The sequence below is a fragment of the Siphateles boraxobius genome, unplaced genomic scaffold (genome assembly GCF_051911475.1).
Source record: "Siphateles boraxobius isolate OS27281-9 unplaced genomic scaffold, OSU_SipBor_1 46, whole genome shotgun sequence".
In the NCBI taxonomy this organism is placed as follows: domain Eukaryota; kingdom Metazoa; phylum Chordata; class Actinopteri; order Cypriniformes; family Leuciscidae; genus Siphateles; species Siphateles boraxobius.
Window position 1 is genome coordinate 21032501 of NW_027509097.1, and position 25782 is coordinate 21058282.

At 37.1% G+C, this 25782-nt stretch overlaps 1 protein-coding gene and 1 long non-coding RNA gene across 3 annotated transcripts in view; one reads left to right on the forward strand and one right to left on the reverse strand.

The window, feature by feature from the left end:
- LOC143710312 (uncharacterized) overlaps positions 1-10005 on the reverse strand; it is an 18386-nt gene extending 8381 nt beyond the window's left edge. Inside the window, exons 1-2 of the long non-coding RNA XR_013194526.1 lie at positions 9946-10005; positions 1032-1231 (exon numbers count right to left, since the gene is read on the reverse strand). This is a non-coding gene — a long non-coding RNA (uncharacterized LOC143710312). The remainder of the gene's footprint in view (positions 1-1031; positions 1232-9945) is intronic.
- LOC143710236 (mediator of RNA polymerase II transcription subunit 1-like) overlaps positions 1-25782 on the forward strand; it is a 194409-nt gene that overhangs the window by 113869 nt on the left and 54758 nt on the right. For both annotated transcript variants that reach the window (XM_077201241.1, XM_077201240.1), the window contains one exon: positions 10372-10496. In XM_077201241.1, the coding sequence (XP_077057356.1) occupies positions 10372-10496 (125 nt within the window). The remainder of the gene's footprint in view (positions 1-10371; positions 10497-25782) is intronic.

A 25782-nucleotide genomic window follows, 5' to 3' on the forward strand; every position in this document is an offset into this window, starting at 1 on the left:
TCTGTCTTTCTTTCTTTCTTTCTTTCTAACTAATCTTTCTTCTTTCTTTCTTTCTAACTAATCTTTCTTTCTAACTAATTCTTTCTTTCTTTCTTTCTAACTAATCTTTCTTCTTTCTTTCTTTCTTTCTTTCTTTCTTTCTTTCTTTCTTTCTTTCTTTCTAACTAATCTTTCTTTCTTATTTAATTTTTTCTTTCTTTCTTTCTAACTAATCTTTCTTCTTTCTTTCTTTCTAGCTAATCTTTCTTCTTTCTTTCTAACTAATCTTTCTTCTTTCTTTCTTTCTTTCTTTCTTTCTAACTCATCTTTCTTTCTTTTTCTTTCTTTCTTTCTAACTAATCTTTCTTCTTTCTTTCTTTCTTTCTTTCTAACTAATCTTTCTTCTTTCTTTCTTTCTTTCTAACTAATCTTTCTTTCTAACTAATTCTTTCTTTCTTTCTAACTAATCTTTCTTCTTTCTTTCTTTCTTTCTTTCTTTCTAACTAATCTTTCTTTCTTTCTTTCTAACTAATCTTTCTTATTTCTTTCTTTCTTTCTAGCTAATCTTTCTTCTTTCTTTCTAACTAATCTTCTTTCTTTCTTCTTTCTTTCTTTCTAATTAATCTTTCTTTCTAACTAATTCTTTCTTTCTTTCTTTCTAACTAATCTTTCTTCTTTCTTTCTTTCTTTCAAGCCAACTTAAAGTTTGCCAACAAACTTTTTATCTAGTTAAACTTATTATTCTTTTTATGAGCGCTAAAATTTCTGACTCCAACTCCTCTTAGAGCTTTAACTCTACTAACTCCAAACTCGGCTCAGACACTCAAACTGTTCTGACTCGGTGTGCTATATCTTTTCTAACTGATCGGACTTACGGTTTTCCTAAAAATGACGATCAAACTCGGAAAAAATCCCATTGACTTAACATGGCGGAATGTTCAGATTTTCAAACTCCCCAACTGTCAAACATTCAAATCTAAACTCCTTGAAGCCCTAGACTGAATCAAACTGCCATTCTATAAACTATATGAGCCATTGAGACTCATATAAACTCATCTATCTATCTATCTATCTATCTATCTATCTATCATCTGACTATTTTATCTATCTATCTATCTATCTATCCATCTTCCTTTTTCTTTCTTTCTAACTAATCTATCTTTCGTTCTTTCTAACTAATATTTCTTTCTTTCTAACTAATCTATCTTTCTTTCTATCTTTCTAACTAATCTATCTTTCTTTTCTAACTAATCTATTTCTTTCTAACTAATTTTTCTTTCTTTCTTTCTTTCTTTCTTTCTTTCTAGCTTTCTTTCTTTCTAACTAATCTTTCTTTCTTTCTAACTAATCTTCCTTTCTAACTTTCTTTCTTTCTAACTAATCTTTCTTTCTAACTAATTTTTCTTCTTTCTAATCTTTCTTTCTAACTAATCTTTCTTTCTTTCTTTCTTTCTTTCTTTCTTTCTTTCTTTCTTTCTTTCTTTCTTTCTTTCTTTCTTTCTTTCTTTCTTTCTTTCTTTCTTTCTTTCTTTCTTTCTTTCTTTCTTTCTTTCTTTCTTTCTTTCTTTCTTTCTTTCTTTCTTTCTTTCTTTCTTTCTTTCTTTCTTTCTTTCTTTCTTTCTTTCTTTCTTTCTTTCTTTCTTTCTTTCTTTCTTTCTTTCTTTCTTTCTTTCTTTCTTTCTTTCTTTCTTTCTTTCTTTCTTTCTTTCTTTCTTTCTTTCTTTCTTTCTTTCTTTCTTTCTTTCTTTCTTTCTTTCTTTCTTTCTTTCTAACCCATCTATTTCCTTTCTAAATGTTCTTTCTTTCTAAATAATCTTTCTTTCTACCTAATCTTTCTTTCTTTTTATTTCTTTCTAACTAATCTTTCTTTCTAACATTTCTAAAATACCCTAGCAACACCATAGCAACCCCCCAAAATACACTAGAACACCCTAGCAACCACCAGAACACCCTAGCAACTGCCTAGCAACCACCCAGAACACCCTGGCAACCACCCAAAATACCTTAAATCACCCTAGCAACACCATAGCAACCACCCAAAATACCCTAGAACACCCTAGCAACACCATAGCAACCACCCAGAACACCCTAGCAACCACCCAAAATACCCTAGAACACCCTAGCAACACCATAGCAACCACCCAGAACACCCTAGCAACTACCCAAAATACATTACAACCATCTAGCAACACCACAGCAACCACCCAGAACACCCTAGCAACTGCCTGGCAACCACCCAGAACACCCTAGCAACCACCCAGAACACCCTAGCAACTAATATAAACTTCAAACTACTTTAAAATTCAAACTAATTTAAACTTTAAACTAATTTAAACTATAAACTAATTTAAACGTCAAACTACTTCAAACTTCAAACTACTTTAAACTTCAAACTACTTTAAACTTCAAACTACTTTAAACTAATTTAAACTTATTTAAACTTTAAACTAATTTAAACTATAAACTAATTTCAACTTCAAACTACTTTAAACTAATTTCAACTTCAAACTACTTTAAAATTCAAACTAATTTAAACTTTAAACTAATTTAAACTTCTTCAAACTTATTGGTCCAAACTTTCAAAAGCCAACTTCAAGTTTGTCTCCACCAACTTTTTCTAGTTAAGTTGGCTTGTGAGAGCCAACTTACTGAAATCCTATTTAAACTTATTATTAAGTTGGCTTGTGAGAGCCAACTTACTGAAATCCTATTTAAACTTATTATTAAGTTGGCTTGTGAGAGCCAACTTACTGAAATCCTATTTAAACTTATTATTAAGTTGGCTTGTGAGAGCCAACTTACTAAAATCCTATTTAAACTTATTATTAAGTTGGCTTGTGAGAGCCAACTTACTGAAATCCTATTTAAACTTATTATTAAGTTGGCTTGTGAGAGCCAACTTACTGAAATCCTACTTAAACTTATTAAGTTGGCTTGTGAGAGCCAACTTACTGAAATCCTATTTAAACTTATTATTATTATTATTAAGTTGGCTTGTGAGAGCCAACTTACTGAAATCCTATTTAAACTTATTATTATTATTAAGTTGGCTTGTGAGAGCCAACTTACTGAAATCCTATTTAAACTTATTATTAAGTTGGCTTGTGAGAGCCAACTTACTGATATTGTACTTAAACTTATTATTATTATTATTCTGTCAAAAATTTACAACTCTATCTCCTCCTAGAGCTTTAACTCCACATACTCCAAACTCGGCACAGACACTCAGACTGTTCTGACTCGGTATGCTATATCTTTTCTAACTGATCGGACTTACGGTTTTCCTAAAAATGGCGATCAAAGTCGGAAAAAACTCCCATTGACTTAACATGGCGGAATGTTCAGATTTTCAAACTCCCCAACTGTCAAAAATTCAAATCTAAATACCTTGAAGCCCTAGACTGAATCAAACTGCCATTCTATATACTATATGAGCCATTGAGACTCATTTAAACTAATAAACTCATATATCTATGACACTTATCTATCTACACTTAAACTCTTAAACTCATAATAAATTAATAAACTCTAAACTTGAACTCTTAGACTAATTTAAACTTATAAACTCTAAACTCATAAACTCATACACTTATAAACTCATACACTTATAAACTCATGAATTCAAACTCTTATGAACTCAAACTCATAAATTAATAAACTCTGAACTCTTACTCATTTAAACTTATAAACTCTAAACTCATAAACTCGTACACTTATAAACTCATGAATTCATACACTTATGAACTCATGAATTCATAAACTTATAAACTCATACACTTATGAACTCATGAATTCATACACTTATGAACACAATCTTTCTATCTCTCTTTCTTTCTTTCTCTCTTTCTTTCTAAATAATCTTTCCATATTTCTTTCTTTCTAACTAATCTTTCTTTCTTTCTTTCTAACTAATTTTACTTTCTATCTTTCTTTCTTTCTAACTAATCTTTCTTTCTTTCTAACTAATCTTTCTATCTTTCTTTCTATCTCTCTTTCTAATCTTTCTTTCTAACTAATCTTTCTTTCTTTCTTTCTTTTCTAACTAATCTATTTCTTTCTAACTAATCTTTCTTTCTTTCTTTCTAACTAATCTTTCTATCTTTCTTTCTTTCTTTCTAACTAATCTTTCTATCTTTCTTTCTTTCTTTCTTTCTAATCTTTCTTTCAATCTTTCTTTTTTCTTTCTTTCTAACTAATCTTACTTTCTAACTTTCTTTCATTCTAACTAATCTTTCTTTCTAACTAATCTTTCTTTCTTTCTAACTAATCTTTCTATCTCTCTTTCTTTCTTTCTCTCTTTCTTTCTAACTAATCTTTCTATCTATCTTTATTTCTTTCTAATCTTTCTTTCAATCTTTCTTTCTTTTTAGCAACCACCCAAAATACCTTAAAACACCCTAGCAACACCATAGCAACCACCCAAAATGCTCTAGAACACCCTAGCAACCACCCAGAACACCCTAGCAACCACCCAAAATACCTTAAATCACCCTAGCAACACCATAGCAACCACCCAAAATACCCTAGAACACCCTAGCAACACCCTAGCAACCACCAGAACACCCTAGCAACTGCCTAGCAGCCACCCAGAACACCCTAGCAACCACCCAAAATACCTTAAATCACCCTAGCAACACCATAGCAACCACCCAAAATACCCTAGAACACCCTAGCAACACCCTAGCAACCACCAGAACACCCTAGCAACTGCATAGCAACCACCCAGAACACCCTAGCAACCACCCAAAATACCCTAGAACACCCTAGCAACACCCTAGCAACCACCAGAACACCCTAGCAACCACCAGAACACCCTAGCAACTGCCTAGCAACCACCCAGAACACCCTAGCAACCACCCAAAATACCTTAAATCACCCTAGCAACACCATAGCAACCACCCAAAATACCCTAGAACACCCTAGCAACCACCAGAACACCCTAGCAACCCCAGAACACCATAGCAACTGCCTAGCAACCACCCAGAACACCATAGCAACCATCCAAAATACCTTACAACACCATAGCAACCACCCAGAACACCATGGCAACCATCCAAAATACCTTAAAACACCCTAGCAACACCATAGCAACCACCAAAAATACCGTAGAACACCCAAGCAACACCATAGCAACCATCCAAAACACCCTAGCAACCACCTAAAATACCTTAGCAACCGCCAGGCAACCACCCAGAACACCTTAGCAACCCACTAGAAACACCCTAGCAACTTTAAATTACTTCAAACTATACTTCAAACTTTAAACTACTTTAAACTTTAAACCATTAAAACTTTAAACTTTAAACTTTAAACTACTTTAAACTTTAAACTAATTTCAACTTCAAACTACTTTAAAATTTAAACTAATTTAAACTTTAAACTAATTTAAACTTCTTCAAACTTATTGGTCCAAACTTTCACAAGCCAACTTAAAGTTTGTCTCGACGAACTTTTTCTAGTTATTATTATTATTATTATTCTGTCAAAAATTTACAACTCTATCTCCTCCTAGAGCTTTAACTCCACATACTCCAAACTCGGCACAGACACTCAAACTGTTCTGACTCGGTATGCTATATCTTTTCTAACTGATTGGACTTACGGTTTTCCTAAAAATGACGATTAAAACTTGGAAAAACTCCCATTGACTTAACATTGCGGAATGTTCAGATTTTCAAACTCGTCAACTGCCAAAAATTCAAATCTAAACTCCTTGAAGCCCTAGACTGAATCAAACTGCCATTCTATATACTATATGAGCCATTGAGACTCATTTAAACTAATAAACTCATCTATCTATGACACTTATCTATCTACACTTAAACTCTTAAACTCATAATAAATTAATAAACTCTAAACTTGAACTCTTAGACTCATTTAAACTTATAAACTCTAAACTCATAAACTCATACACTTATAAACTCATACACTTATAAACTCATGAATTCATACACTTATGAACTCTTAAACTCATAAATTAATAAACTCTGAACTCTTACTCATTTAAACTTATAAACACTAAACTCAAACTCATACAATTATAAACTCATGAATTCATAAACTTATAAACTCTAAACTCATAAACTTGTATACTTAACTCATGAACTCATACACTTATGAACTCATGAATTCATAAACGTATAAACTGATACACTTATAAACTTGTGAATTCATACACTTATGAACTCAAACTCATGAATGAATAAACTCTGAACTCTTACTCATTTAAACTTATAAACTCTAAACTCATAAACTCGTACACAAACTTATAAACTCATGAATTCGTACACTTATTAATTTTCATAAATTCATACACTTATGAACTTTTAATCATAAATACTTCACCATAGCAACCACCCAGAACACCCTAGCAACCACCCAAAATTCCTTACAACACCCTAACAACACCCTAGCAACCACCCTAAATAGCCTAGAATACCCTAGCAACACCATAGCAACCACCCAGAACACCATAGCAACCACCCAAAATACCTTAAAACACCCTAGCAACACCATAGCAACCACCCAAAATACGCTAGAACACCCTAGCAACTGCATAGCAACCCCAGAACACCCTAGCAACTGCCTAGCAACCACCCAGAACACCCTAGCAACCACCCAAAATACCTTAAATCACCCTAGCAACACCATAGCAACCACCCAAAATACCCTAGAACACCCTAGCAACACCCTAGCAACCACCAGAAAACCCTAGCAACTGCCTAGCAACCACCCAGAACACCCTAGCAACCACCCGAAATACCCTAGAACACCCTAGCAACACCATAGCAACCACCCAGAACACCCTAGCAACCACCCAAAATACCCTAGAACACCCTAGCAACACCCTAGCAACCACCAGAAAACCCTAGCAACTGCCTAGCAACCACCCAGAACACCCTAGCAACCACCCGAAATACCCTAGAACACCCTTGCAACAACATAGCAACCACCCAGAACACCCTAGCAACCACCCATAACACCCTAGCAACCATCCAAAATACCTTAAAACACCCTAGCAAAACCATAGCAACCACCCAAAATACCCTATAACACCCTAGCAACACCATAGCAACCACCCAGAACACCCTAGCAACTGCCTAGCAACCACCCAGAACACCCTGTCAACCACCCAAAATACCTTAAATCACCCTAGTAACACCATAGCAACCACCCAAAATACCTTAGAACACCCTAGCAACACCATAGCAACCACCCAGAACACCCTAGCAACTGCCTAACAACCCCGCCGAACACCCTAGCAACCACCCAAAATACCTTAAAACACCCTAGCAACACCATAGCAACCACCCAAAATGCCATAGAACACTCAAGCAACACCATAGCAACCACCCAAAACACCCTAGCAACCACCTAAAATACCTTAGCAACCGCCAAGCAACCACCCAGAACACCTTAGCAAACCACTAGAAACACCCTAGCAACTTTAAATTCAAACTATACTTCAAACTTTAAACTACTTTAAACTTTAAACTATTTAAAACTTTAAACTGCTTTAAATTGCTTTAAACTACTTTAAACTACTTTAAACTCCTTTAAACTAATTTCAACTTTAAACTAATTTCAACTTTAAACTACTTTAAAATTCAAACTAATTTAAACTTCTTCAAACTTATTGGTCCAAACTTTCACAAGCCAACTTAAAGTTTGTCTCGACGAACTTTTTCTAGTTATTATTATTATTCTGTCAAAAATTTACAACTCAATCTCCTCCTGGAGCTTTAACTCCACATACTCCAAACTCGGCTCAGACACTCAAACTGTTCTGACTCGGTATGCTATATCTTTTCTAACTGATCGGACTTACGGTTTTCCTAAAAATGACGATTCAAACTTGGAAAAACTCCCATTGACTTAACATTGCGGAATGTTCAGATTTTCAAACTCTCCAACTGCCAAAAATTCAAATCTAAACTCCTTGAAGCCCTAGACTGAATCAAACTGCCATTCTATATACTATATGAGCCATTGAGACTCATTTAAACTAATAAACTCATCTATCTATGACACTTATCTATCTACACTAAACTCTTAAACTCATAATAAATTAATAAACTCTAAACTTGAACTCTTAGATTCATTTAAACTTATAAACTCTAAACTCATAAACTCATATACTTATAAACTCATGAATTCATACACTTATGAACTCTCAAACTCATAAATTAATAAACTCTGAACTCTTACTCATTTAAACTTATAAACACTAAACTCAAACTCGTACAATTATATAAACTCATGTATTCATAAACGTATAAACTCTAAACTCATAAACTTATATACTTATAAACTCATGAATTGAAGAACTGCCTAGCAACCCAGCAGAACACCCTAGCAACCACCCAAAATACCTTAAAGCACCCTAGCAACCACCCAAAATAGCCTGGAACACCCTAGCAACACCATAGCAACCACCCAGCACACCCTAGCAACTGCCTAGCAACCTACCATAACACCCTAGCAACACCATAGCAACCACCCAGCACACCCTAGCAACTGCCTAGCAACCACCCATAACACCCTAGCAACCACCCAAAATACATCAAAACACCCTAGCAACACCCTAGCAACCACCCAGAACACCCTAGCAACCACCCAAAATACCTTGGAACACCCTTGCAACACCATAGCAACCACCCACAATACCTTAGGACACCATAGCAACACCATAGCAACCACCCAGAACGCCCTAGCAACAGCCTAGCAACCACCTAAAATACCCTAAAACACCCTAACAACACTATAGCAACCACCCAAAATATCCTAGAACAATCTAGCAACACCATAGCAACCACCCAAAATACCTAAGAACACCCTAGCAGCACCCTAGCAACCCCAGAACACCTTAGCAACTGCCTAGCAACCACCCAGAACACTCTAGTACCAACCCAAAATACCTTGAAACACCCTAGCAACACCATAGCAACCACCCAAAATAGCCTAGAACACCATAGCAACCACCCAGAACACCCTAGCAACCACCCAAAATACCCTAGAACACCATAGCAACACCCTAGCAACCACCAGAACACCCTAGCAACTGCTTTGCAACCACCCAGAACACCCTAGCAACCACCCAAAATACCTTAAATCACCCTAGCAACACCATAGCAACCTCACAAAATACCCTAGAACACCCTAGCAACTGCCTAGCAACAACCCAGAACACCCTAGCAACCACCCAAAAAGCGTTAGAACACCCTAGCAACACCATAGCAACCACCCAGAACACCCTGCAACCACCCAAAATACCTTAAAACACCCTAGCAACCACCCAGAACACCCGAGCAAATGCCTAACAACAACCTAGAACACCCTAGCAACCACCCAAAAAGTGTTAGAACACCCTAGCAACACCATAGCAACCACCCAGAACACCCTGCAACCACCCAAAATACCTTAAAACACCCTAGCAACACTTTAGCAACCCCCAAAAATAGCTTAGAACACCCTAACAACACGATAGCAACCACCCAGAATACCATAGCAACTGCCTAGCAACCACCCATAACACCCTAGCAACCACCCAAAATACCTTAAAACACCCTAGCAACACCATAGCAACCACACAAAATACCTTAGAACACCCTAGCAACACCATAGCAACCACCCAGAACACCCTAGCAACCACCTAACAGCCACCCAGAAACCCCTAGTAACCAACCAAAATACCTTAGAACACCCTAGCAACCACCTAACAGCCACCCAGAAACCCCTAGTAACCAACCAAAATACCTTAGAACACTCTAGCAACACATAGCAACCACCCAAAATAGCCTAGAACACCCTAGCAACACCATAGCAACCACCCAGAACACCCTAGCAACCACCTAACAACCACCCAGAAACCCCTAGTAACCAACCAAAATACCTTAGCAACCATCTAGCAACCACCCATAACACCCTTGCAACCACCCAAAATACCTTAGCAACCACCCAGAACACCTTAGCAACCCACTAGAAACACCCTAGCAACTTTAAATTACTTCAAACTATACTTTAAACTACTTTAAATTACTTTAAAGTACTTTTAACTAATTTAAACTTTAAACTAATTTAAAATTTAAACAAATTTAAACTTAAACTAATTTAAACTTAAACTACTTTAAACTTTAAACTAATCTAAACTTTAAACTACTTTAAACTTCTTCAAACTTTCTGGTCCAAACTTTCACAAGCCAACTTAAAGTTCGTCTCGACGAACTTTTTCTAGTTATTAATTATAATGCTTCTGATATTAACTGGTCAATCAGATTATATATCACAAATTTTAATTAAAATAAGAGTTAATAATATGAGAATTGCTCATGCATTTCTGAGAGACTGCATGAACATAGCTCTAACTCACAATTCTTTTTTATATATTTTTAGGCATCCCTGTTTTTGAGACTGCGCCCACCTTGTCCCCACTATATGATCTCATCATTAAGAGCCAACTGCATGAGAATGGAGGGGCCAGTCCTCCTGCCTTGACCCATACAATGCGTTTTTATGCAGTGAGTATTAGACACCACTGGGGTATTTGTTTGTAAAGTTATTGTTTGTTAATTCATATTTGGTCACTTTATATCTAGCAGTGTCTATATTGACACAATACACTGTATTTAGACCTGGGGTTCGTATGTATAAAGCCACTTGGAGTAAAACTTTAGTCTTAAACAACTGATTCATTCAAGAATTAATGTTAATTGTTTAAGACCTGTTAATGAATGGTTAATTGAATCTTTGAACCAGCTGATTAATCATGTGGAACGAATTCGGTCATAGTGGCACCAGCTGCTGCAGTAAATGTGGCGTATTCAGACGACTTTGTGTTTCTTCTACATTTATCGTGTTTTTCATTCATATTGCCCTTCGTGCACAGTTACCCTAAAGGCACCACGGTGGCAGTGCCACCGGCTTGGGCCCGTCATCGCTGGTCGCAGCTGAAAGGCCGCAGAGCCCTATTGTTTTCCTTAAGATTATTTGTTATTATTTATTAGGGCCCAAGCACTGAAATGGTGAAGGCCCTATTGTTTTCCTAAGGATTACTAAGTCATGTCACCTTTACAATACAGATTGTTTCAAAGCAGCTTTACAGAGATAACAGGAAAATAATGTTGTAATAATATTGTTAAATATAAAATTAAATGTCCCCAACTATGCAAGCCAAAAGCCAATGGCAACTAAGGCGAAGAAAGGCAAAAAAGGCGACAGTGGCAAGGAACCAAAACTCCATCAGGTGACAGAATGGAGAGAAAAAACCTTGGGAGAACCCAGTCTCAGTCAGGGGGCCAGTCCTCCTTTGGCCAACGAACAAACAGTGTATGATTATGATTAAGCCCTGAAAGGGCGCAGGACCCTATTGTTTTCATAGGGCCCAAGCCCTGAAAGGGCGCAGGACCCTATTGTTTTCGTAAGGATTATTAGGGCCCAAGCCCTGAAAATTTGGTCCATAAATCAAACACGCTTGCATGTAATAATATGAAACTCTGTAACAACTTTCATACTCTTACTTTTTACGCCAGCCCAACAGGAAGTTGGCTATTTAGGGTTGTTTTGAAACGCATGCTATGGAATTTTAAATTCTCCTCCTAGGGAATTCATCCGATCTCCACCAAACTCGGTGTGCATGAATTCAAGACATGCCAGCGGATTTTTGATAACTCAAACGGTTCGGCTGTGGCGAGGAAACAAATTTATGGCGAAATGGGAAACAGGAAGTGTGTTATAGCTTCTGCATTCATTAACTGATCAGTGTGTTCGTTGTAAGAGGCCAATCACATGCATGTGACTATTGTGAGTCAAAGTTATAGCGCAACCAACTGGCAGCAGGAAGTGTCACTTTCAAAATGCTTTGAAATCACCCTCTTATTTTTACCTGATTTGCTTCAAACTTCACTACTATAATGTAAACACAGGGCAGATGTATAGACCTGTGAAAGGATTCTTGATATCTTAGATACTGTTGCCGTGGCAACGCATCAAGCTTTTGAAACTCTTAGCATGCTTGAAATTGCATGAAACTCGACAGAGACGTCACATTTATTAGCCAGTAAACTTGCACAGTCTCAGAAATGGGCGTGGTGGAGGGGCTCAGTAGCGCCACCTTTTGACAAAAGTGGGGGGTAGTTTTACCTACAATCACAAAACTCAGTACGTATATTGTTCTCATCAAGCTGGACAACTTTCTAATTTACAGTCATTAGCTCCGACCAACAGGAAGTCTTTTGGCTTTACAGCAGCTCTAGAATAAAGTTATTGTCCAGCTAAAGTTAGGTTTGATTGATTCACTTCCGTCGCAACGATCATTAGTTATTAACTTAGGGGCCGCTAACAAGACACCATTCTAACAGAAAACCTTTAACCTGTTAACCCTCTGAGGTCGACGCGATAGTCTCGCTTTTTTTCTTATCAGTGCTAAAGCAACTCAAAATACTCAGTTGATTTTGATCTTACATATTAAGTGTTGTACATCATTCATACATATTGTACATACAATAAAAACCAAGTGTTGTGCTTTTCGCCAAATAAAGAAAAACAAACATGATGCGCGTTCTGCCTTCTCTCTGTCAGTTAAGTCCATTCTGAAACGCGTCCGAAAATTAACTGTAATTCCGCGAATACTTGTCATACAGGCACGAGTGTTTTTCCATAATGAAGCTTGAACTCTCTTCTTTTAAGTGAATTAATTTATATTAAAAAAAACAAATATTCTCAGTTTGTAATCTGTATGAAAAGAGAGAGATGTCAGTCTTTTTCTTTCCAGCTCATTATACCTAATTACGCGTTAATGTGGCACGCCCACGGAGAGCGCGCGGTATTCAAACGCAAATGATCTAAGGCAAGCCATTCAAACATGCCAACGCCCACCAGCTGGATTATAAAACACATCGTGTTTAGTAAGTATCTTACTACAGCTGGAAGAAATTTTCACCTCCCGCTGTCTCCAAAAAACAACAAATATACTGAAAGACTCTTCCCTCCCTGCCCATCATCTCTTTGATCTTCTGCCCTCAGGCAGACGATATAGAACACTTAAAACACGCACCACTAGATTGTTGCATAGTTTTTACCCAAAGGCCATTACTACACTGAATACTTCACTACACTGAACTCTATCATGAAATCAACAAGCAAATTGGGATTGCGCAATAAATTGTATCTATTTATGTTTACAAATCTTATACAAGCTGATAGCTGAGTGTTGGAAGTGTGCTTGAAATGTACAAATGTTACTGATATAGTTTTTTATATATTGTTTTTATTCGCTTGTTTATATTTATTTATTGAGATCCGTCCTCACTTAGTGCAAATGGAATTTCGTTGTATTCATTTACAGTGACAATAAAAGGAATCTGAATCTGAATAATACTATCTAATAACCCTGGAAAATGTACCAGAAGTGCTGGTGCTGTTTCATTTCGAGGAGCTGATGTAGTAAGTAATTTATTCTTAAGTGCTTTGTTCTAATCGCGAAATTGAATAGTGTCTGACTGTAAACCGCAAAAAGACTGTTTAAATATGAATTGCGTGTCTGTGTGTAGGCTAAATGATGAATGAACGGCACAGGTGCGCGCTCTGTTTACTACAGTTATACAGCTTGTGTCTGTGCCGTTCATTCACTCTCGCACCTACATTAGTAAACGTTGTTTACATGAACACATCCAAACTATATTGGTATAGCCTACTAAGATGAGTAAAAATAGACTGAAATATGTTGAAATAAAATGTCTGTATAAGCAACAAACTGCAAATTCACATGTATATGCTAATATATCATACACAATATGTTACAGACTAAATATGAATGTTTAGACAAGATTTTGTGATTAGTTTTGGATAGATTATAAAGTTTTGACTGTAAAAAAAGACTACTGTCACATTAAAGGGGTCATGAACTGGATTATTTTATTATTTTATAATGTTGCCATGGGTGCCCTTATAATGTTGGTATGATTTTTACATCAAACATTGTCATAATTAAGAAATAAAAAGGCATTTTTCCTAGCCTGATTTTAGCCTCTGATTTGAACACTCTGTTTGAAGGGGCATGTCTGCTGTGAGACTTCAGTGTAAACGCCCACTGCTGTGATTGGCTGACATGTTTGCATATAAAATAGCAAGTATTACATGTGAAACTCTCGGAAACTACTAAGTTTTTACTATTACAGCTATCGAGAAGATTAACAAATTTTTAAATGTATTGTTTAAAGCATTATATTTAAATCTATTCCATCACATGAAAGTTTGCAGTGATGAGCTGAGCAGATGACATACAGTCTGGTGATCGCGTGAATAAAGATCTCATTATTGCAACGCAGTTTTTGCACACTCACGAATGCTTTTTCACCAAATAACAATGCAAACACGACGTCAATACAGGTACAGCTTCGTTGTGCAGTGTAACAGCGTCATTGATTTCATAACGAGATTTGCGTGCTGTGTGATTGATTGACTGACAGCTTGGGCGATTGGAAAGGGAGCGTTCTTTGGTCGCTTTCTTTCTATAACTTAATCACAGTTTTAATATTATTTCATCTTAAGAGAAACGATGTGAAGTTGATCTTTTAGTCACTGATGCATAAACAGTATTGAATGATTTTGAGAGAAAGATAATACTGAACTTGAATAATTACACATCAGAAATCACTGCTCACAGATCAGGCATTAAAATAAACATGGTTACTTACATGTTTGTGGCGTTGCTGGCAGAGCAGAGCCTGTGTTGGAAATTGTGACTGATTTTCTGTTGATTTAATAAAGCTTAACCACGCATTCCTAATATAGGAATCCGAAGGAAGCTTATGCAGCAACGGTCTTCTTCCACGACCAGGTACTGCACAATATTTTGTAAATGTTTATTGTTTGGTAGCTCGATCCAGTTTAGCAAAATTACCTCGTCGTAGGCCTATGTTATAGCATGTAATGCGCGAGTCGGTGGGTGGGGCTAAAGAGGCCGTGTTGAAGTAGGCGTTGATCTTCTTTTGTCGAGGAGGGGTTTTATCCTCTTTGACGTCATAGATCCCCACTTTGAAAAACCTGTCGTTCGCTGAGCCTGGTGTCAATAAAAACTTTTATTGGACTAACAAGGAAGTTTTCAGTTCTGAAACTAACAGGATATTCTTATAGTATGAAGACCTCCTGTATGTCAAAAGCTCAAGGACAATTTTATTTCTTAGTTCATCACCCCTTTAAATAGGTACACTTTTGTTCACCAATTTCTGCTCATACTTAAATATACTATAGTATGATGTTTTGTCAAAAATAAAGTAGGTATATTGAATTATCAACTAAGATGTTATTATAGTGTTTGTTCCAATATTCAAACTAATGAATCCTTACCTTTTTTAATACGTATGATAAAATGTATACTTTTTACAAAGAAATACACTTGAAATATTGTTAAAATTGTAATTGTTGTTGTAATTGTAACCTATTTGTAATTGGTTACAATTTCTAATTGTAAAATATGTATATATAGATAATTTCTTTTGTCCTTGCATTCTTTGGGATCCTGTGACACACCTGTGTGAGGCTAATCAGTCCTTCCAGAAAAAAGTTTTTTTGTGATTGTTGCGGGCAATAAATCCTTGATTATGCGGCCCGTTTTCTTTAAAAATGCGATGGAATATGCGGGATATTTATGCAATTTTATGCAATGAAATTGCGGGAACTTGCAAAAATTTTGGGAACTTGCAAAAACTGCGGTTTGATGAAAAAGAGAAAAAAAGTGATTCCCCTAACGCCCTGTTCTCACTAGGCTACTACCTTAATGTAAAGAGTCATTTCTTATTACTTCCTTTGATAAGCAAGCATACTACATCATATAAAGTGCTGGGATCATCTTGTTTTATTTCAGACTGTAACGAGCGTAAATAAGGTGTGGCCCCTTTAAGAGCTGCGCGCTCCCTGTTGAACTGTCTGCAGTGTTATATTATATGTGCGCCTCGATCACCCCATGTGTGTGGGTAATTTCTGTTTGATGCTGCTACTTTTATCTTTTTTTTTTTATTAAGTAACGATGTGACGGTAGAACGTGTGACAGACTGTTATACGAGTTCGATTTGTGAGATGTCCATCGCCTCCGTGAGGCTGTCTGGCCTCTGCAATAACTTCAGCTGTGAGCTATCCCGTCGCGTAATTGCGTCACTTCATAACGTTCCCATGGAAACGGGGAAATGGTGTGTGAAGCAAACGCAACGTTTTCCAACTTTCTGCTAAGATATATGACTTTTTTGCAACGAAAATGCGAGGATTATGAAATCATGCAAACCCCGCATATTTTGCACGGAAATTGGCAATTTATGCGGCGAAAATGCGGCGTATTTGAAAAAATGCGGCCCCGCATGAATATGCGGACTTTGGCTGATTATGCATTGAATTCAGCGATCGCATAATCGCGTTTTTCTGGAGGGACTGGCTAATTAATATGCAGCTCATTATGTATGTGGCACATTATGCAGCCTTTGTCTTCTCAGGTGTGAACACGCCTCCACGCATACTGCCTTTCCAAACAAAAGGTTACTTATTAAATTTTAAAAGAATGTATTGTTTTGTGTAAATGATTAGGCAGGATGATTTTCAGATCATTTTGAAGCAAAAATTCTAGGCAACAACACTAATTAGTCAAAAGTCTTGTGGACATATATTTAGTATGTGTTTTGTGGCCTTATTTCAGACACTTTAAGTTTTAGTTTTTTCAATAACCACGCATAAACATTATTCTCTAAAAAATACAAACATGTACATACATGTTGCTCACATATTACGGTAGCCCCGTTTGTGCTATACAGGTCCTTCTCAAAAAATTTGCATATTGTGATAAAGTTCATTATTTTCCATAATGTAATGATAAAAATTAAACTTTCATATATTTTAGATTCATTGCACACCAACTGAAATATTTCAGGTCTTTTATTGTTTTAATACTGATGATTTTGGCATACAGCTCATGAAAACCCAAAATTCCTATCTCAAAAAATTAGCATATCATGAAAGGGGCTCTAAACGAGCTATTAACCTAATCATCTGAATCAACTAGTTAACTCTAAACACCTGCAAAAGATTCCTGAGGCTTTTAAAAACTCCCAGCCTGTTTCATTACTCAAAACCGCAATCATGGGTAAGACTGCCGACCTGACTGCTGTCCAGAAGGCCATCATTGACACCCTCAAGCAAGAGGGTAAGACACAGAAAGAAATTTCTGAACAAATAGGCTGTTCCCAGAGTGCTGTATCAAGGCACCTCAGTGGGAAGTCTGTGGGAAGGAAAAAGTGTGGCAAAAAACGCTGCACAACAAGAAGAGGTGACCGGACCCTGAGGAAGATTGTGGAGAAGGACCGATTCCAGACCTTGGGGGACCTGCGGAAGCAGTGGACTGAGTCTGGAGTAGAAACATCCAGAGCCACCGTGCACAGGCATGTGCAGGAAATGGTCTACAGGTGTCGCATTCCCCAGGTCAAGAACAGGTCAGGTTCACTTTTGAACCAGAAACAGCGGCAGAAGCGCCTGACCTGGGCTACAGAGAAGCAGCACTGGACTGTTGCTCAGTGGTCCAAAGTACTTTTTTCGGATGAAAGCAAATTTTGCATGTCATTCTGAAATCAAGGTGCCAGAGTCTGGAGGAAGACTGGGGAGAAGGAAATGCCAAAATGCCTGAAGTCCAGTGTCAAGTACCCACAGTCAGTGATGGTCTGCGGTGCCATGTCAGCTGCTGGTGTTGGTCCACTTTGTTTTATCAAGGGCAGGTTCAATGCAGCTAGCTATCAGGAAATTTTGGAGCACTTCATGCTTCCATCTGATTTCATTTTTCAGCACGACCTGGCACCTGCTCACAGTGCCAAAACCACTGGTAAGTGGTTTACTGACCATGGTATTACTGTGCTCAATTGGCCTGCCAACTCTCCTGACCTGAACCCCATAGAGAATCTGTGGGATATTGTGAAGAGAAAGTTGAGAGACGCAAGACCCAACACTTTGGATGAGCTTAAGGCCGCTATCGAAGCATCCTGGGCCTCCATAACACCTCAGCAGTGCCACAGGCTGATTGCCTCCATGCCACGCCGCATTGAAGCAGTCATTTCTGCAAAAGGATTCCCGACCAAGGTTTGAGTGCATAACTGAACATAATTATTTGAAGATTGACTTTTTTTGTATTAAAAACACTTATTTTATTGGTCGGATGAAATATGCTAATTTTTTGAGATAGGAATTTTGGGTTTTCATGAGCTATATGCCAAAATCCTCAGTAATAAAACAATAAAAGACCAGAAATATTTCAGCTGGTTTGCAATGAATCTAAAATATATGAAAGCTTAATTTTTATCATTACATTATGGAAAATAATGAACTTTATCACAATATGCTAATTTTTTGAGAAGGACCTGTATAGAGTGAATTTACACCTTTGCCATTAACATGTTTATCAATAACTGAAAAAAGCACAAATGTCAGAGCATGTCAGAACACCTCAAGGACCCCAAAAACCCCTTAGACCTAGGAGGGTTAACCGTTGCCAGAGCGCTTGCGCACTGAAGCGTTATTTTTTTTTTTTTTTTAATAGTTCAAAGTTACCATCAGATTTAAAGTTATTATCTTGACAAACTATACAGCATTAAAAAGATATAAGACTCAAGTTTCAGTATTTGACCACTATTGTATTCTGAGAAACGTATAGTGACAGTTATGTCTTAATTTGTGTCAGGAGTTGTGTAGTCAAAAAATGAGTCGATACCTTTAATATGAATTATGAGCGTCAGCCGGTCTCATTCAGAAAAAAACTCCTGTGAGGTCATCATGACAGCACTTGACAAAACAATGTCCCTCATGGCTTTTAGCTCAAAAAATTGCAGATTTGGAGGAATATTGATAGATCCACATAGGTTTACATCAGATTTATATAGACAGGAATAATATTTATTGAATTTATGCCCAAATGGGCCGATGTAATCATTATGAGTGCTGGATACTTGGATGTACTGTGTTTTCAATCCATACTGGCAGCCTGAGGGTGCCGTGTTAACATGCAGTCCATATATGGAACACATGAAGAAATGCCATAATCATGTGACATTCAGGATGTCAAACAAACAAAGCTTCCAGAGATCGCTGTAACATGCAGATAAAGAGGTTTTGAAGACAATAAACATGGTTGCAATGATATTTGATTTACCTGTGTTCTTCGAGCCATGCCAAGTATTTTCATAATAACAGATTATGTTTATAATGTAATGCTAATCGATATAGACTTTATCATTGTGCAGAATACTATAAAATAATAAATTTTCTTTCTGATTTTTTTTTATCTGAAGCCAAATCAGATCACAGAAGGTTATTTAAAACACTCGACTTGCCCTATAAAGTAAGTTAGGAGAACAAACATGGTTTTAATCTCATAAATTGTCATGTATTGATGGTGTGCTAAGCTAACATGCTAGCTAGCCCTCAGATGCCCCTGCCACCTAGCTGTTATTTTTATGAATTTTACTAAATAGAAATGCTTACTGAAATGTTTCTTCTTTTCAAGAAGGTAATTTGATTCGGTTTCAAATGTGAACTGAGAACTTTGAAAAAAAAGAAATTAGGGATTGAAACTGCAGTCGTTAGTAATTATAATGAAGACAAAAGAAAAACATATTTAGAGCCATAACCGGGCTGGAGAGGTGTGAATGTGTGCAGGGGAGACTGAGACTGAATGGGCCTCGTTTGCACCACAAAACAATAGAGACAATAGACTGAATAGATGCTTAGATGACAATAAACATCAGTGTGCATTTTAGAGTCTAATCAAAATAAAGTCATATGACATGATCTTGAGTTTTAGACTTGTCATCTTCAGATTTTAAATATATCACTTGGTCAGACATGTGGCTTCAGCTGCAGTGCATTCATAGATTGATACAGTGCCAACTTCAATATTATTTTTATGAAGATATTTCCTAAAAAAAAAATTTCTAATAACTTTACAAAACTTTGAAGCTATTTATAACTTTTTTATTATGACAATAATTAATTCTACATTTACAATAAACTAACAGGTGTCAGCTTTCAAATGAGATCATACTTGTGCTTTTAGTACAAAGGGTTCATGAACTGTATCTGTTTTAATTTGGGTATGCCATTTCTGGGGATTTGTCAAAAGTGGGGTTGCAGCTTAACAGGTTAATGCGATCCGGCCGCTCATTGGCATAAAACAGTGCCTGGTGGCTCTGAGAATTTTTTAACGCTTCTGTGTAGCCTCGTGAATCGGAATTATCCCGACAATGTTTTATCAGTACAGAGGTAAAAGGAAGGAGGCATTTACAATGGAGAGACTAGTTGACACTTCAGGACTGCGTTGTCGTCGTGTCCAGACACAGGTCCATACCCGTCAAGTTTTGGATTTGAAAATAAGGGAAATTTTCCGGCGCCCACCGCGAGCAGTCCCACCAGCATTTATTTTAAAGGCTTATTTGCATATTTTCTGTTCATTTAACATTGCTTGTCACTACATTTACATTTTATTTTCATTCCACACATTCTTTTCATTTCATATTGCTTTTCTTTTACAGTTTTTCTTAACATGTCACATAACTTTTCTTTACTCTTTTAGTGAGTTATTGTTCCAATTTGTTGCAGACTTTGCATTCTTTAACCTGTTAGGCTGCAACCCCACTTTTGAAAAATCCTCAGAAATGGCATACCCAAACTGAAACAGATAGCCTACAGTTCATAAACACTTTGCACTAAAATCACAAGTATGATCTCATTTGAAAGCTGACACCTGGCAGTTTATTTTAAATGTAGAATTAATTATTGTCATAATGAAAAAATAGTTATTAATAGCTACAAAGTTTTGTAAAGTTATTAGAAATTAATTTGGTATGAAACATCTTCAAAGTTTCTGAGAATACAATAGTGGTCAAATACTGAAACTTGAGTGTTATATCTTTTTAATGATGTATAGTTTGTCAAGGTAATAACATTAAATCTGATAGTAACTTTGAACTATTTAAACAAACAAAAAAAACGCTTCAGTGCGTCGGCACACTGGCAACGGTTAACAGGTTTTAAGATGCTAAAGTCGCAGTTACAAAACGCGTGACTGTCCCCTACCCTGCTCCTCTTCAGAAAAGTAAATTCGCTGTCCCATTGATCGCGGTATTTACATGAGGGTTTTGGTTTTGTGGCAGGAGTGCCTTCCGTCTCTGTCGTAGCGTCCATCATCCGTCTCCGATTTTTTTTCTTTTTCCCCCCCGCGTTGCCACTCATCATCTGACCTCACACACTAACCTCGTGACAACTGCCACCTACAGTACCCACAATACCTGTAGTAGGCTACTGCAGGTGGCAGTTATCGCGTGGCTAGTGACAGAGCTCAGATTGGGATTTTTTTTTTTTTTTATCCGCCCGGGCCATTATTATTTTTTAATAGCGCAGGTTAAAATATGGGAGATTTACGGGAAAATACTAATAAGGGAGGACGGCGGGAAAGAAGGGTTAAATACGGGACTTTCCCGGCGAAAACGGGATACTTGACAGTATATGGACTGCGGTAAACCTCGGGATAAACAGAGAGACTAATATTAGCGTAGACGCCATCCTTCTTATGATGTACAAAGTACATCAGGATTTATGGGAAGTGTTCCCGGTTCCGGCTGATCTAAACTATGCAGCCTAACATTGAATTATAGAAGTCTATAATGTGTTATGTGTATGCTAAGCCAAACAGATGTGTTTTTAGTCTAGATTTGAACCGACAGACTGTGTCTGCTTCCCGGACAATGTTAGGAAGATTGTTCCAAAGTTTTGGTGCTAAATGGAATAAAATATCGCCAGCAGTCGATTTTGATATTCTAGGTATTAATCAACTGATCATAATTTTGAGATCGCAATAGACGTGAAGGACTATAATGCGTTAAGAGCTCGCTCAAGTACAGGGGAGCTAAACCATTTGGTGCTTTGTAAGTAATCAGCAATGTTTTAAATTTTAGACGATGTTTAATAGGGAGCCAATGCAGTGTTGACAGAACCGGGCTAATATGGTCATTCTTCCTGGTTCTGGTAAGAACTCTAGCGGCTGCATTTTGGACCAGCTGTAGTTTATGTATAAAACGTGCAGGGCAACCACCCAGTAGAGCATTACAAAAATCTACCCTTGATGTCATGAACGCATGAACCAATTGTTCTGCATTTTTCATTGAGAGGATATGACGTAATTTAGATATATTTTTAAGATGAAAAAAATGCAGTTTTACAGATACTTGACACGTGACTTACAAATGAAAGATTGGTATCAAAGAGCACACCCAGGATCCTAACCGACGACGAGGGCTTGACAGAGCAGCCATCAAGTGTTAGACAGGTTTTTGGTGCGAGGAAGTTTTTTGTCCAATAATTATAATGTCTGTTTTTTCAGAATTAAGTAGTAGGAAATTACTAGTCATACAGTTTTTTATATCAGCTACGCATTCCGGTAATTTTGTGATTTGGTAAATTTCGTCAGGGAGTGAAGAAATATAGAGCTGAATATCATCAGCATAACAGTGAAAACTAATACCAGCTGTCTCAGTGACAGAATAGGTAGATTTGAGATCGGCCTGTAATTGACTAATTCAGTAGGCGCAAGTTGTGTTTTTTTAACAAGTGGTTTAATCATAGTCAGCTTCAAAGTTTTTGGTAAGTATCCTAATGACAAAGATGAATTAATGGTTTTAAGAAGAGGATCTATGACCTCTGGAAGCATCTCTTTCAATAGTTTAGTCGGTATACTGTATAGTAACATACTATTTATGAAGTCAATTTAGATGATTTAACGAGTTTATAAAATTTACCCTCTCCTATAGCAATGAATGAATCGAATTTTTTGTCAGTGAGACTACACTGCACTGTCTGATGTGATACTGTAGTAGACGGTTGCATAGTTATTATTTTCTTCCTGATATTATCAATCTTGTAAGTAAAAAAGTTCATAAAGTCATTACTTGCTGTGCTGCTTGGAAACATCTGGACTTGAAGCTTTGTTTTTCGTTAGTTTAGCCACGTTTTCAAATAAATACCTAGGGTTGAAAAATAAGCAGATCTAGCAGTTTTAAGGCCACTCTGTATGCAATCTGTATGCTCTCTTTCCATTGTAACAACATTCAGTTTTACATTAAATTAGCTCAAATTATATATAGGGAATTTTAATAATTAATCATGAATATGATTAATATATTGTATATTACAGTTAAATTATCGAAGTTGAAAATAGATCGATTGTAGATATGAATGATCAATCACAACGAATTATAATTCCTCATTCATATATCAATGGTCCATTTCCAGATCGATTATATGAAGATAACCTTTAATGGAATTAATTTAGCTATCGAACTGTTTGTCCAGCAAACGGCCGTAAGATTAACTTATCAACTTATCAACAAAGTTATCCCTTCTTATAAACTCCAAGAAATATCAATCTTCTGGCCGTGAACATTAATTTTCCTGTGTTTATAAAATTAGACTATTCAACTTAGTCAATAATAAAAGCTTTTGTAGCTAGGATCAACATCTCATTGAATTTGTAAAATTTAGCATTTTAGACAGAAACAATCAAGAATATAATGGTTTTAATAATGGGACTAATAATACATCAAACTTCAATTCACACAGAATATATATGTCTATACACCCGAAACAAACAAAACGAAAAACATTACAAACACAAATTAAAATAGGATGAGAGAGGAAGATAAAAATGAGAGGGAGAGAGTTAGGAAGAGAGAGAGAGAGAGAGAGATCCGTAGGATCACAGTATGGCAAAATTCACCTGGACATTTGAACCTTCAAGAGACAACACGGAAAAACATAGTCTTAAAGCGGCACTATGCAGGATTTCTGTTTTTGTCAAACAGCGATCCCTAGAGTCGCTGTAGAGTACTTGTATGTAACGTTACTGTCGTAAACACCACTCACGCAGAACGTATCTGCACTCATGGCCTCTGCACTTCATCATAATAAAGTAGCCTACCGCTTTAGGCTTACCTGAGCCTAAATGCCAGATGACACCAATAAAGTGTATCATATACGTCACATTATTTCACAGGGCTCTCAAGTTTTGAAGACAGGCAAGAGTGACATCCAGCTGACAGATACATTTTTGTCATTGGTTGTTGCGTTAAATCTTAACCAGATACAATAGTGCTATTTTCTGATTGGCTATTGTGTAGCTCGACAAACAACACCAGAGGAGACGCGCTTGATTCCTGCCGGTTCCATAGTGAGAGCGGTGCGGCCAGAGTTTTGGCATATTAAATATATTACAAATAGTTTTTCAGCGTGAGAAATACGTGTGGCGGGAGAGCGTGACAAAAGACCGAAATGAGTGACTGTCACGCTCAATGCGTGACACTTGAGAGCCCTGATGTCGTAACAATGTCCGTTATAATGTTGTTAGACATGATTATTGCAATTTATCATAATAGTTTGCAAATTGCGCTCATTTACACTATTTACAACATTTAGGCTTATTTATGTCCTGATAATTATGTGAGATATTGACAACTGTTCTCATGATAATCACAGGAATCAACTTTAACAGTGAAAGACTGAGCGAGTGGGACTCTTGTCCGGTTCCTCGTGCTGTCAGATTCTCGTTACCTTTTTCTAGACTCTTCCGACCGCGCTTTCTTCGTTTTTTTTCGCCATTCTGAAAACGCAGGTCCGATGTTTACTCGTGTCTGACTCCTCGCTCGGTCAGTCTGCCATTTCTCTTTCTCTGTTCCTCCGACAATGCTTTTCTAGCTTTCTGCTTCTTATATGCCAGCTTTGCCATGGGACGATAGTTGTTCTTATAGCTAGCCGTATCCTGGATGGGGGCGTGTACGCGTGCAGTGCCGTAAAGCAATTCGTTACCTCGCGAGACCTGATATTACACGATACTTCCTAACACTGAGGCCGGCGGCACGCCGGCCCAAAGTTACAAGGGTGGTTTTGCGGCTCACAGGCACCAGTGGGGTGCGAGACGACCACAATTCAACACGAAATCAGAAATATAAACATTACAATGACTCCAAAGCTGTTTGGTTAAGGTAAAAAAGTTACTTTGTTCTGCTGTAATGCTCTAAAATCTTGGTAACTCAAATATACTTGATTAGTTCTCATGTGTCTGAGCCCTGTTGCGTGTGTGAGCGACTGGTCTTTGTGTGTTCCGTTGGAGCGTCACGTGGTTTGCTGCAGTCTGGAGCGCGCAGTTTCAAAGAAGGCTTAAAGGTCATTGACGTAAATTACCAGATAAATAATTCAGACTAAGTTCATTTCTGGGGAAATGAACAAAGGAAAACAAACTTAAGCAAAAGGAAAGAAGAGGAAAGATCCCCCGGGGCGGGGGATCCCGAGTATGAAGGTTACATCGGATCGAAAGAGGTAAGAGAGAAGAGCCTGATGAGGTGCTTGGTGCGTCTTCTTTAAAGACTCTTCTGTTCACGCCTCCTCTGGCGTGAATGTAGCAATCAGCTGGGAGAAAAAAGTGTGCTGATAAGTGTTCCTTTGTTCCCTCGAGACCGACTTTGCATGTTTCATGACCGACTTTGCATGTTTCATGACAGTGATGTAAAAATGCGTTCGATTTTACTCCAGAGATGATAAAATATAGTAACATACATTTTACGGTTTGTACCCATATATATATATATGGTTTTGTCAGATCAAAAGGATTCTAAAGTTATGAAGAACGACATGTAAACATTATAGGAAAACACAGTTACATTAAAAATGCATCTAAAGGCACCTCTTTTCATTTAGAATTACAATACTATCACATCTAACCCCAATGGAACATGG